The sequence below is a fragment of the Aspergillus versicolor genome, assembly GCF_001890125.1.
Source record: "Aspergillus versicolor CBS 583.65 unplaced genomic scaffold ASPVEscaffold_5, whole genome shotgun sequence".
NCBI classification, from domain to species: Eukaryota; Fungi; Ascomycota; class Eurotiomycetes; order Eurotiales; family Aspergillaceae; genus Aspergillus; species Aspergillus versicolor.
The window spans coordinates 1,500,839-1,514,343 of NW_024467528.1; the positions used below are offsets into that span (position 1 = coordinate 1,500,839).

The 13,505-nt window shown below is 50.4% G+C and overlaps 3 protein-coding genes across 3 annotated transcripts; 1 reads left to right on the forward strand and 2 right to left on the reverse strand.

The window, feature by feature from the left end:
- Positions 1-230: 230 nt before the first annotated feature.
- utp10 (snoRNA-binding rRNA-processing protein UTP10) lies at positions 231-5,827 on the reverse strand (the record flags this gene model as incomplete). Its single annotated transcript, XM_040806935.1, has 4 exons — positions 231-700; positions 762-906; positions 971-5,396; positions 5,451-5,827. The coding sequence occupies 4 exons, from the start codon at positions 5,825-5,827 to the stop codon at positions 231-233; spliced, it is 5,418 nt and encodes a 1,805-aa protein (XP_040668378.1).
- A 210-nt stretch (positions 5,828-6,037) lies between these two features.
- Positions 6,038-9,767, forward strand: ASPVEDRAFT_169365 (uncharacterized protein). The gene is made up of 3 exons (XM_040808683.1): positions 6,038-6,099; positions 6,154-8,619; positions 8,670-9,767. Exons 1-3 carry the CDS (start codon positions 6,079-6,081, stop codon positions 9,663-9,665), a joined length of 3,483 nt encoding a protein of 1,160 aa, XP_040668379.1. The 5' UTR covers positions 6,038-6,078; the 3' UTR covers positions 9,666-9,767.
- An 87-nt stretch (positions 9,768-9,854) lies between these two features.
- On the reverse strand, positions 9,855-12,193 carry ASPVEDRAFT_685590 (putative NADPH oxidase (NoxA)). Its single transcript, XM_040815993.1, has 4 exons — positions 11,750-12,193; positions 11,447-11,701; positions 10,988-11,397; positions 9,855-10,933 (listed from the first exon to the last, which is right to left on the reverse strand). Exons 1-4 carry the CDS (start codon positions 11,845-11,847, stop codon positions 10,044-10,046), a joined length of 1,653 nt encoding a protein of 550 aa, XP_040668380.1. The 5' UTR covers positions 11,848-12,193; the 3' UTR covers positions 9,855-10,043.
- Between the last annotated feature and the right edge of the window lie 1,312 nt (positions 12,194-13,505).

The following is a 13,505-nucleotide window of genomic DNA, read 5'->3' on the forward strand; positions in this document are numbered from 1 at the left end:
AATGCAGGTCATAGATAGATAATCTAACGGAAATTACGGAGATGAAAATCCAATTCCTCAAAGGGAAAGACTGAAAAGTCTATACAACATGCAACTTTTGAATACATACAACACTTGGTAGGTAGATGAAAGCACCTATATACACACAACACAAAACACCTCAAAACGCCCTGGCAGGAGACGAAGAACAAGGCAGGTAATCTAAGTAAGGTATTCTTTTTAAGCAAACTTCAAGTCAACATATCATCCAACCTCTCCCCAAGAACTCCCTCGATCTGCTTAACCCACTTCCTCACCTCCCTCTCCACTCCCTCATCTTCATCCTCCATCAACTCACTAATATACGGCAACATCTCCGGCAAGAGCGCAAGCCAATCCTCACCAAGATGATCAGTAAGCGCCTGTTCAGCCTTGAGAGCCGCAATGCGCGTGTGTGGGTTGTCCCCACCGCCAACAGAACTCTTCTTACTACCACCACTACCGCTAGTAAGAGCAGCAGAAGAGGGCCTCAAGAACCGCATAAGCACCGAGTTCAGCTCCTTGTGATTATCTGTGGAGTCTGCGGCGACGGCCAGCTCGGTGATTGTGGGGATTGCTTCGTCGGTGATGAGGGCTGCGGTGGGGGCGTTTGTGGCGTGGCGGAGTTGCGAGATTAGCGGTGTGGAGATCTTGGTTATGTGCGATGGGGATTGCCAGAATTCTGTGGGGCGTTAGCTTTATATTACTTTATTTTTTTTTGAAGGGGGGGGATTGGGACGTACCGTCTTGGTCGTGCTCAAAGGCGCTTTGGAGCATGCGCATGGTTGCGAGCCAGAGCGATTTGGTGTTGGGGTTTGATGGGCTGGCGGTTGAGAGGACGGAGACGACGCTTTCGATTATGTAGCTGGCGTAGCCGGTGACGATGGACTAAAGATGATGTTAGTTTTTTGTTTCTGGAGTAAGGGTTGAGCAGGATTTGGGGGAAACGTACCTGGAGAGTGCTGAAGAAGACTTGCAGGAAGCGGTAGAAGGTAGTTAACCTAGCCAAGCTGCCTTGAGTATCCTTCTTCGGGAGCGCCGTTGCCCATTCAACCAGCTTGGAAAAGATAGGGCGGAAGATCGTGTCGTTGAGCTTGTAGATCATCTTGATCGTGACATCGTTGGCAAGATCCTCAACCTCCTCGAGGTCCGAAGTATCGAACACGGATTTTGTAGAGAGCGAGAGTTGTTCCCGACGCAAGTCGAACACGCGGAAGAGGATGCTTGTCAGGACGGAAAGGTTCTTCATCGTCGCAGACTTGGGATGCTTCTCGATGCTGAGGCTAACGGCTTCTAGGACCTCACGGGTAGCCGCCGGCCCGGCCTTCACAGCCTGTTCCCAGTTGCGGTCGATGGACGCAAACGTTGAGCCCATGTCGACCTTTCGGGCCATAAAGCGGAGTGATTCCTGTCTGTTGTCGTTGTCAAGATCCTCTGTGGCGGCTGACTTGAAGGAAAGAACAAGCAAGCGGTCGAGGTGGGATGCTGAGACCATGTAAGGGAGGTGGACGAAGAGGGAAGAAAAGAGGGTGAACACCGCATCGTGAAGTCTCGTGTTGAGCTTGTTGCTCTCCATGCTAAGCTCAAGCAAGGACAACGAGCGGTTGAGAACCTCTGGGAGCGCAGGGATCATTGCTTGTCCAAGCACCTCCACCATCGAGGCAAGACATAACACGCCGTTGATGCGGATGCGGTCGTCCTCCTGGCCAATGCACGAGGCGCTGGCAACAACCTGTGCGGCGTGCGTAACCTTGGACGGCTCCTTCTTGCCATACTTCTCCGTGATACGGTCGATGCAAGTCACCGCCGCGTGTTTGAGCAAGATGTCAGGAGACGATTGCACGATATCAACCAAAACAGTCACGAAGTCGAGCATGCGCATCTGGGAGTCGCCGTCCCGCTCAGGAGTTTGTTGCAGGCGAATGGCAAGGAGGCTGAGAACCTTCCGGCGGAGAGCGTCATCAGGTCGCTTAAGCAAGGCTTCGATCGTGTCGAGGAAGTCCACAGTGGTGAGGGTGCTGAATAGCCCACTGAGCACATCACCTGCAGCCTGGTGAACGGGCTTAACGTTCTGCATGGCCTCTCCAATTGCCAGAACCTGTTCGAGGATCTTGGAGAACAGAGCGCGGATCTGGTCTGCGTCGCTCGTCTCAGCTGTAAGCGCTCTGGCGATCTTGACTTTCAAGGATGAATGTTTGAAAAGGTAAGCCAACGCGCGCAGCAGATCTACAGCCACCTTGTGAGGTTCGCGGCCGTCATCGCTGCCGATACCGAGAAGGACCTGCGAGATTCCGGGCTTGGGTTTGAGCGAGTCGCTCACCAAGTTGAGGAATTTACTGTAGGTAGTCAATTCGACAGCTGCATCAGCATCAGAGACCAACCCCGTCATGAGGACCAGAACTGCCTTGTCTGTGGAATATCTGTTGGCGAGCATTGCCAAAACCGCGAATAAGAACTCCTCCGTCCCTAGCTTGGTGATCAGAGCATGGAATAGTCGTAGACGGCGATGAGAAGGAATGTGCTCGAAAGCCGCAGTAAAGCTGAGTAGAAGCTCTGATGTCCCGGAAACAACATCACGCTTTTGGTGTCGTAGCGACTGAATTAGAGCCGGGACAACCTGATCGATTGTCTGGTCGATAACGGAAACCGAGTAATCATCGTCCTTCCTGAGAACGCTAGAGCCCATGAACGTGAATATGGGCATTACACTGTGGAGAACCAGTTCGGGCGCGATGACAGACAGACCAGCAACTAGAAGAAGAGCTGTGTTCTGAACTTGGGGGCTCTCCGTGGTGCGGACACAATCAACGACCATATCAGCCCGCACAACCGACGTATCGAATTGTGCCTTGACACTTCCTTTCGATCGGTTGACGATGGCAAGGAGGCTACCAAGCGTTAAGCTGAGTAGGTAGCTCATGCCAGATTGGATTTGAGTCTTGAAATGGTGGAGAGCCGCCAGAGCTTGGAACAGGCCTTCTGTGAGTTCTGGGTGAGACTCTGGATTGGAGCCGTCCACAAGTTCCAGGGTGAATGTCATCTTGTCCATCAGTTTGCTGAGTTTGGCCTCGTCCTTAGTTGTCATTGCCACCATGTTATTCTGGCTGGTGCGCCTCCGCTTTGGCGCAGGGCCGAGGGAGTCGATGTCTGTAATTGAAACAGGAATTTGTTGGAGATAGCTTAGGAGCACAGAGCCAGGAAGCTCTACGCTACGGAGAATGTCCCGACAGTGAAGGACAAGAGGCGATTCCGAATCTTGAATGGAGATATTAAACAGCTCTTCAGCGGCGGCGATTTGGCGGTCCTCTGGGACCTTAGCCCAGACGTCGCGAATGCGGTTGAATACAGCAGATACGAAAGAGGGTCTGAGTGACGCCGAATAAGGGTTGACGGTGGACAGAAGGAGATGGACAGAATCCTTCTCCTTCGGCGTAACTGTTTTGAGTACTTGATCCTCGAAATCAGACACAGAAACATGCTCCCTTTCGTGGATTTCCTTAAGCTCTTGGTCACTCATACCTCGCCATGACTTCAGCAACGGTTCGAGCTCCTTAGTCCGAGTTGTGCCGCCAGCCTTGTCAACCCGGTTGAGCAAGCTCAGCAAGCCGGCTTTGGGGGCAAAGAGAGGAATCTTCACAGCGTGTGAACAGAGGCACGAGAATAAAGCAAGTCGTAAGGGCTTCTTGAGTGCAGAAGCAGAATCGGTTGCTGATCCTCGTAAGGCGTTCTCGAGAGCGCGACCAATGTGCTCACCATCAGATCGACACTCTTCCAATTCAGGGAGCACAGCCCGCTCCAAGACCTTCTGGAAATCGCCGGCGGCAAGCCAGGAAATTTCCTTCGATTGCTTGTCCTGCCCATAAAGAGAATCGCGAGCCCAGACGGTGTTTTTCTTTTTCTTTCCAGCCGACTTTCCAATGACCGCCAAGGCATCAACAGCCCCGGAGCGCACCCTTTCGACGGGGTCTGATAGGGCAACGAGCATGAAAGGCAATACCGCTTGAAGATCGAGGTCAGCCCAGGCCGCGGAATTGAGGGTGGAGGAAATGGTCTTCAAAGCGGCGGCCTTTGTGCCGGCTGGGTATGGGCCAGTGAAGACTCGGATGAAGAACGAAAGGAATTGAGGGGATTTTGTTGCGTTTGCCATGCATAAAACAGGCAATTCGGTAAAGGACCTCATTCGTTCTTGAGAGCCAACGGATAGTGCGAAGACCTGGACAAGTTTATCGAACACCGGAATGGACTGCCCACTGAGGAATGAAGTTTTGAACGCGCTCTCCTTCGCCACAGATTCTAGGGCTGATGGGTAAGCGTCTGTCTGTGATACTTCCTTATCTGCATCCTCCATTTCCACATCTTCGATCGCTTTGCTGACAGGAATAGATTCGATGGCTGTTTGCAAGTTGTGCTCTAGTACGCTGAGGTCAAGCGACGACTCTTCAATCAACTTCTGGAAGGTTGGCTGGAGCGACTTTGACCGGCTGAAGTGCTGGACAAGATCTGCAAGATGCGTTTGAGCATCCAAGGTTATTGACCCATCAATGCTGCCCGCGGCTCGGAGAACCAAGGCCATGGCCTCTTTCAGTTCGGCATCGCCCAAAAGCTGACTCTCAAACATCAAGGACAATAGATCCAAGCGGGTCGAGTCTTTTTGGCTTGGGAGGTCACAAACGCAGCCAGCCACAAGCCCAAGAAGCAGCTGAGATGTTTTATACTCCGTTGATATTTCAGCTATTTGCTTCAATGGGTCATCCAAGCGAAGCAGAGCCTTGAACACCCGTTTCGGCAATACGGGCTCGGGCTTCTGTTGTGCCAGCACCGCAATACATATAAGGCCAGAACTCAGCGTTTCCTCCGTCCATGACCCGGCAACACCTTCCATCAGCCCATCCAGGACTTGATCCTGAAGTTCAGCCTTCTGTGCGAGCACAACGCAAACCATGTAACACCCAATCACCAGTTCTGAAACATCCTTCAATGACAAGCCATTGTTGAGAACTGGAAGGATATGGAGTATAACACCGTCGTGCTTCTGCTTTTCAACATTTCGTCGGCCCGAGCGTGCTGAATCCAGCATCCCAGCAACACCCTCGGTGATTATCCCCGCCCAGAAAGACAGCAGTGCGTGGTGGTGGGCCCGTTTTCGACTAACCTGAAGAACATGGTTGTTGAGGGCGGTTATAACTTCACGGTTGGAGATGGCGTTTTGCACGAGGGCTTGTCGAACAGGGTTCATCGCACTCCGTTTATATGGTATGAGCACCTTGAACGCCGATGGAAGGTCTTCGGGAAGTATCGAGAGTAGGTTCAGGAATAGAGGTGTAGGGTAGTATGGTAAAAATGTAAGGATGGTGAATTCAGTATTATACTCATGTACTCTGCACAACTGTTAGCCATAAAAAAAAGCCTGGCCCTTCGTGTCGGATACGTACCGGAAGCGTCTGATGAGCCATTCAGCAGCCTTTACGGCGGGATTCAGTAATAACCTCCCGCCAATTAATGCCATGAAGTCTTCCAATACTGAATCCAATTCCTTGTTTTCCGCTGCGGTCATCTCCGTCCGATCCTGGGCCTTGCTTCGCTCGCTGAAGATCGAACGCTCGAACTGCGCAAAACGGGGATCTAGCTCGCATATTTCCCGGAAACCGTCAAAGCAAATGTCGTAAATCGTATCAAAGTCCTGGGATCCGGCAACCTTTTTGTCAAAAATCAGAGATTGCGAATGCGCGACTCTCTGTGCTTTCAGATTCAACTGGTTGGTGGAGTTGGCCGCAATCTGCGACAGCTGCGCGGCGAGGGACGACGCCATTTTCGAAGGGAAAGAAGATCCTTATTGAGATGCGAGCACTCTGTCCATCCCCTGACGATGATAGAAACAGTAACACTCCAGAGAAGACTGGGTGGGTTGAGAGGAATGCTCGAGCGGAAATCTTCAAAGCTCCGCAACTTTTTTTTTTACTCCTCAACAGGAAAGGCGGAAAGCGGGAGCGGAGTTTTTCCAGCACCACCTTCTTATCTACACGCCCTCTCTGACATCAACAATGTCGCACGTCCGGGAGCATGGATTCGTCTGGCTCACAGGTATGTCTATAAAGGCCAAACTCTACCCTTCTTCTTATTGACTTTTCTTTACAGGAAAAAAAGGCTATCCCGCGGTTCGCCAGCTTCAAACCCCGACCAGCTCCGCCCGATAACGATCGGCCTCTCGAGCTCCCGAACCGTGAACGAGTTGAAAGCGAAGACAAGCCTAGACATCGGTCGAAACACAGTTCGAGACATAGAAGCCATCATGGCCACCGCTCACGGTCAAGGGAGCGGAGGGGCGATCGCAGAGAAACCCATCGTTCCCGGAGGGAAACAAGCCGTCGCGACAAGGAGCTTGTTCGCGAAACCACGCCGCCGCCAAGGGACGTCGTGAAGGAACCGACAAAGGACTCGTCAGACTTCTATGTTGTCGACCGGAAAGGGGACAAGTACAACCTGATATACGGAACGATACACCGATATAGTGTGCCTCGCTACTATCGCATTGGCCGTGGCCGTGTACTAGGACTTCCTCCGAACTACAGGATCGACCGTGAAACGATCGGCGAGAATGAGATAGTTGTGAGAGCTGACACAAACCGCACAGATTCTGCGAAGTCTAGGTCAAAGAGGTTATTATATAAGCCCGAAAAGACGCCGCAAAGGCTCCTACGAGTCCGACCAACATCGTTTGCAAGTGATCCTATCGCTTCGTCGAGAGACTTTGTACCTCTGCGAGAGACCCGTCAAAGGCAGAACGAGGATATTCCCGAGGCGTCAGACTCAGAGGATGATAAACATGGGTATCGATCCATTCATGGCAAGCTAAAACCCGATGAGGGTCTCCCTAGCGACCTGGAAGCGGTGTCCGATTCCGACTTGAGTGGCGAAGAGGCTACTCGACAAGACCCAGATTCAGAAATTAAACAACGCAACGTGGAACTATCTCGAGATGTGGAACAGCATCCAGGAAATTTTGAGGCGTGGCTACGGCTTATTGACCATCAAGAAATCGTGCTTAGGGGCTCCGCAAAGCAAACAGGCTCCTTGACAAATGCCGAGCAGAATAGTCTGGCTGATATCAGGATTTCCCTGTACGAAAAGGCACTGAAGAAGGTCGGGCACAGTCTTGGCCGAGACCGCCTTCTCATTGGACTGTTGGAAGAGGGTTCGAAGCTTTGGGATACACAAAAGCTGCTCTCACAATGGCATTCCACACTGAAAACTAATTCCCAATACATCAATCTCTGGGTTAGATATCTCGACTTTCGCCAGACCGAGTTCTTAAATTTTACACATGACCGGTGCCTTGCGACATTCACTGAATGTCTGCGTCTGAATAGGACCTCTCCTGACGGCCCCGACAAAACCCGTGTGCAAATGTATCTATTCCTCCGACTGACTCTATTCTTGCGCGAAGCAGGTTACATGGAGCAGGCAATAGGTCTTTGGCAGGGCATCCTTGAATTGGCGTTCTTCTTGCCGCAAGGTCTAGACGTTAACGCCAACGCAGATGAAGTGCTTGCTGCTTTTGCCGATTTCTGGGAGTCGGAGGCTCCGCGGATTGGTGAGCTAGGGGCGAAGGGTTGGAAAAATAGCAACGCACCACCACTCGGTCCCAAGGTGTTCGAGCCAAGGTGCCAACTCAACCAGAAGACGATGCTGGCATCGTGGACAGCTTGTGAACGAGAACGTATGCTCAACGCTCAACTTCCAGCGCGAAGTTTGGATGAGCCCGAGGATGACCCATACCGCGTCATTCTCCCAGCCGATCTGAGAGAGTTTCTTCCTCTAGTTTTACTACCAAATTCGACATCTGATCTTGTTGATAGCTTTCTTTATTTCTGCCAACTTCCCCCTATTATCACCTTCAACAACGTTAGGAGTACCGGAACCTGGATGGGTGATGGTTTCCTGCAAAACGACTTGTCAGCCATGTCTTATGCGAGCCTAGATGATTGGCTTCCGACATCCAACGGCAAGACTGAGTCTAGCATATCACCTCCAACCACATTTTCGCCACAACATTTCATCCATAGTTTCGACACCTATTTCGGGAATCCTGAAGCCTGGTTCTTTTCCTTTAGTTCCTGGCTCAAGGCGACGTCTGACCCAACATCTAACGTCGTCCGTGATTGGGTTCGGAGAACCCTTAGACAGTTGGTCGACGCTACACCATCAAACGAGGACCTAGCGGAATATACAGTCGCGGTTGAGTTTGTCTGCAATGCTAAGGAGGCTAAAAAGTATGCTAAATCGCTCCTTAAAAAGCGGCCGTCTAGTCTTCGGTTATATAATGCATACGCACTCATGGAACGCCGGGGCCACAATGACGCAGCCGCTGACCATGTGTGGGCAACGGCTATTTCCATGAGCAAACCATTACCCAGTGAACAAAAGGTTGATGGTGTTCTTTTATGGCATACTTGGGTTTGGGAACTTCTGGAGGCTCGAAGCATAGCCCATGCGGCCCATCTCCTAGTTTCTATGCCGCAGAACAACATCGATCTAACAGCGTTTCCTGATATATCATGTCTCCCGTCGTTTAGCGCGGCAAATCTATTGAAAATACGTAACGTAAGTAAAACCTTTTTTTCGCTTTCGATGCAAATGGCTAACTCATCCAGTATATATCCGAGACCCAGGAAAGCGCAATCGCAAACCGGAAGCCTAGCATCATCAAGGCGTGTACGGACTGTCGGGCCATTTTAACCTATCTGACTCATGCCCAAGACCTCGATAAATCGCTCGAAGCATACGCCTCCTCAATTGACAGACTATATACTCTCCCCAGCTCGGATTCCACAGAGACCTTCAAGTCTTACACCATTGAACTCCTCCATCAGGCCCGAGCACGACTCCTCTACTACCACATCCGAACGAGCACCATCTACAAACCATCCCACATCCGCACCATCCTAACGGAAAGTGTAGCCTCGTTCCCACACAACACGATCACTCTCTCCCTATTCGCCTGGAACGAATCCCGTTTCCGTATCGAAGAGCGCGTCCGCGACATTATGAGAGACATCACCACTAGCACCACTTCGACAGAAACCCAGTCCCACCACAACCCAATCCCAATAACATCTCACCTATTCTCCATTTACACTGAGCTCAATCGCCCAACATACGCTGGTTCAACGCTCCACTCTGTACGTGCAGCTTTCGAAAAAGCCATCGGCGACCTGAAAGCTTCATCATCATCGCATACTACATCTACCTCCACAGGTCGCTCCAGTATCTCTCTCTGGAAGCTCTACATCCTTTTCGAGCTGTCGCGCAACGAAATCGCGCGCGCCAAGAGTGTATTTTACCGCGCTATGCGCGCTTGTCCTTGGTCAAAGGATATCCTCATGCTTGCATTCACTCATCTCCGCGAAGATGTCATCGGCGCACACCATGAGCCAGGGTCAATGAAGGGCGAGGGAATGAATTTCTTTGAACTGCGCCATGTTTACAATGTCCTTGTTGAGAAGGAGCTGCGTATTCATATTGATATTGAGCGTGACCTGGATGAGCTTGCTGCAAAGATGGAACAGAAAAGTGTCACGCTGGGAATGCCTATATCTATGCCGGATGACGTTGATAGCGGGGGTGAGGATGAGGCGATGCAGATGTAAATGGGTCTGAATACTAGGTGATTTTGCTCCATACATGTTATGGTTATATGTATTACCATATGGCAAGATAAGTGAGAAACAAGATAAAATATTATCAGGTTGATTAATATCTCTTTTGCTTTGCGCTCAATCAAAACTCTAAGGCTATATACTGTGCGTAGTGTAAATTACAGCGGATAATGCAAGCATCACGGAACAAGTACAGAGATGCACAGGCAAAATCCAAACGATATGCTTCAATCAGGTCGTGACTTCATCAGGGGATATCAAAGATATATAGAACAGGTACCTGGTGCTTTCCAAAAGATGTATAATAAGGCTCTTAAAATCAAAGGGAAAAACAAAAAGAAAGAGGCGGAGGGCGTAAGCAGAAAGACATCAGAAGTGTTCTTTCCAGAACTTAAACCTGACTGCGCTTGTAGACGCAGATTTTGCCGCGGCTTTAATCTGCCTTGCAGCAAGATTAGGTCCGCAAAAGTAAACACCGATACGGGTCTTCGACTGCGTATTTAGTCCTCTTAGGTAGGACTGGTCCTGCAGTCCATCCCGCATGGCCGTAAAGAGACGCTTAAAGTCGGGGCGGCCGAAGTTGGTTCTGCTCTTGAGTTCAGTCAAGGGGTCGAGGTCTCGGCCGACGGAGTTGAGGTAGATATTGGCGGTTTCGTCTTGGTCTAGACGTTGTGTGAGGTAGATGTGGATGCGCAGGAACTCTGTTATCCCTGCATAAGCGGCGTCGGTTGCAGATTGAGCTTCTAGAGATGATAGGAGGGCTTGGAACCACTCAAAGGAGGTCGTATCTTTGCAGACCCAGATAAACTCGACACGGCGAAGTCGTCTGGGAGGGTTGGGACTGGCGCGCTGATGCCAAATGTTTTTGAGGATGGAGGCCCAAGGCGTCACACCAATACCAGTTCCGATTAGGACAGCGATTTCGTTTTCGAAAACATCTTCGGCCGGAGCACCGTAAGGTCCGTCAACTCGGAGCTTTGGCATCTGCTGTCCGTTTTCAAGTGCGACTTCGTACATTCCCATAGGGTCGAGTCCTTCCAAGTCCCTTGCTTGTGCAGGACCACACCCCAGGGCGTCACCGAGTGCACGCGTGAAATCACCGACTTGACGTACGTGGATGCTGATGTATTCGTCAAAGGGACAGGAGGTAATGGTGAAGGGATGCCATTGAGCGTTTGACACTTCGGGGACTTGGATGAAAAGCCATTGTCCGGCCTTGTATTTGAAGCTTGGCTTGCGGAATTGGATTTCCATGGCATCTAGGGCTCAGGGTCAGTGAAAGCTGATATACTTGTGTCAAATGGCTAGCATACCGTATGGGTGACGAATCACTTTAACGATTTCTGTTTCACGCAATGCACGAATCTCGCGCCAAAGACGTTCGCACAAGTAGAGACCCCCGGCCGCGAGCTCCCACCGCCATCCTTGATAACCTATACAATGATTCCAGAAACGCTCCCCAGCAAGCGGTGAGTATGGTTCTGTGCTGTCTCGGACAAAACAGCCCGTAGCATGGGTATAGAGCGCCAACAGAAATGGGATAAACAAATGATGTGTGTACCAGAAGGTCTCAAACGACTGCTGGCGAATCCGATGGTGTGAAGTTGTATACATGAGCATCATGCAAAAAAGCATCACATGTCCGGTTACTCCACCGGGTTGCGTATAATGTATCTGTAAAGCGGATTCAGGGCGCAGCTGCTTCAGTTCGACATGGTAGAAACTTCAAAGGGTCAGACTATGTTTCTTGTTCATTTGAGAAATTGACATACTTGACATAGTGGCCTGCAACATGGAGAATTGTAAACACCAGGATTGCATACGCCACCTGGCGATGAAACCATATCGTTTCGTCAAGAGGTAGCCATCTTAACTTCGGTCGTAGAAATTTCATGATATTTCTGCACATGGGCAGCAATATGAGCGTCCCGTCAAAAGTCAATACCAGTCCAGAACCTCGAGAAATGTATACTGAATAAGAAAGCGCATTCAGAGGTGCCAACGGCTTGCTCGTTGCCTGATAGTTCCTGGAAGAGTTTAGCAATAAACCTAACAATTAATACCGGAAGACAAACCATCCGATCCCAAAGACAGCGAAATGTAGGCCCCAAAACCAAAAATAGAAGAACAGCTTTGAGGGAGCAAAGTAGGATTTCAACGGATAGCGGCCCATGGCGACGAGCTTGCGGCGCCGAAATGCGTCGACGCAGCAAACAAGAGCGGAAATGGAAATTTTGATAGGAAACTAGGCCATCGACCGGCGATGGATGGTACTGTTTATCGATTAAACGTGCGAAGAAGACGATAGGAAAGTTCAAGGTCGGCCACGGTCTTGAGGCCTTTGACTTGCAAACGAGATCCTTATATCGTTCTAGAGAGGCACCATGAGATACCGGAAAGCGCTGTGCTAGGAGCCAGAACCCCGAGGGGTGAAGGTTTCGTGAACTCGAGCTCCCTGTTTCTCGTATTAATTCCGGACCGCTTGACAAGACTTTTTAATAAATTAGTGGCGTGGTGGTGTTGTTGTCAGACCAAGACAGCGAGTTTGTTTGCTTAGCAGAGGAGACTGGCGGGTAATTGACAAACAAAGACGAGCGTCCGTCGCACCATACTATCGAGATGATTTCCAAAGCAAGATCGAATGATGAAAATACTGTGGAGTTGCGAACCCAGCGATGTGGTACGTAGTGATTTGCAGGGGAGATGGAGAGATGAGAAAAGATGAGGAGGGGGAGAAAAGGGAAAGGCGCCAGTTGCGAGATGAGGTTCAGCGTCTGGAGCTCTGCAACACTTAGGCGAGTTTAAGGAACTGGCAACCTGGCAAGCCAACAGCGCTAAGACATTCTATTGTTGACAACCGAAGGGTTAATTGCGATCGTGCTTATTTATTGGACGGAACGAATCAACGGTCTCTGCAAGCCCATCCAACTCTCCTGACGAGCGGATCCCTCGATCTGGCGATGATGATTGAATAAACGCTCCAAAACCTTCATATGATATGACCCTCCTCCGAGTCAATGCGGTGGTTCCCATTGGAGATACGCGGGATCATTCGATGGCTGTTTTGTGACTATTGCTCTCCTTGTCCGACCCAGTGAAGGAGAAATGCCCGATGGATGCTATCACAACCAGCCACGAACCTTGATCGAGTCAGGCACTTTCGTCATATCTAACGATTGGACATGATGCAGAAGCTGGTGCTGCCTCCTGTCAACCTTCGACCGTGCTTCTCCTATCCTTGTGAGACTAAAAATGGAGATGCCATGTGGCTCGAGAAGAATTTACGAAGCTGGAAACGACAATGATTGGTATACTGAGGATATTTGCATCTTCCTCATGCCACTCATTCAGGCTTTCAGCTCTATGATTTGCGAGAGCCTCTGCGACTTGTCGGGGTGTTGTCCTATAAACGGGATCCTGTAAGCGCCGTTCCCACCCACAACCCAGCCATCGTATTGCCAAGTTCTCGTCCTCCCCACAAACAAAAGAAGTTCCGAAAAGATACTACGACGACATATTGTGCCCAGGCTTGCGGGTCTTGGTTGCTGCCAAATATAGCTCGCAGCTTCAGGGACTAGGCCTAAGCAGAAATCATCTCCGAACTTGCGCATATCGTTTAGTGAAAGCTACATTGCGAGTTGGCCCTTGGTGTGAGGGGCTTGAAAATCTTCAAAAAAGTATCACCTTGGCTCTGCAATCTCGTCACAGTCAATCCATGGTTGAAGTGGGCATTGATCCCGTGAGGCATGACTCCAAGGATGGGTCACCCACGGACGACGTTGAAAAGACGGTGAACGCGAGCCAGATGATAAGATCTGATTTCTCGGGCAG

What these genes read in the sequence shown, in the direction of transcription:
- ASPVEDRAFT_685590 (XM_040815993.1), bottom strand. Translation starts at nt 11,847, where the DNA reads ATGGGCCGCTATCCGTTGAAATCCTACTTTGCTCCCTCAAAGCTGTTC. An exon ending in GTTGCAGGCCACTATGTCAA is followed by an intron (nt 11,398 to 11,446) that starts GTATGTCAATTT and finishes GACCCTTTGAAG; the next exon opens with TTTCTACCATGTCGAACTGA. An exon ending in AGTGATTCGTCACCCATACG is followed by an intron (nt 10,934 to 10,987) that starts GTATGCTAGCCA and finishes CCTGAGCCCTAG; the next exon opens with ATGCCATGGAAATCCAATTC.
- ASPVEDRAFT_169365 (XM_040808683.1), top strand. Translation starts at nt 6,079, where the DNA reads ATGGATTCGTCTGGCTCACAG. An exon ending in TGGATTCGTCTGGCTCACAG is followed by an intron (nt 6,100 to 6,153) that starts GTATGTCTATAA and finishes TTTTCTTTACAG; the next exon opens with GAAAAAAAGGCTATCCCGCG. An exon ending in ATCTATTGAAAATACGTAAC is followed by an intron (nt 8,620 to 8,669) that starts GTAAGTAAAACC and finishes TAACTCATCCAG; the next exon opens with TATATATCCGAGACCCAGGA.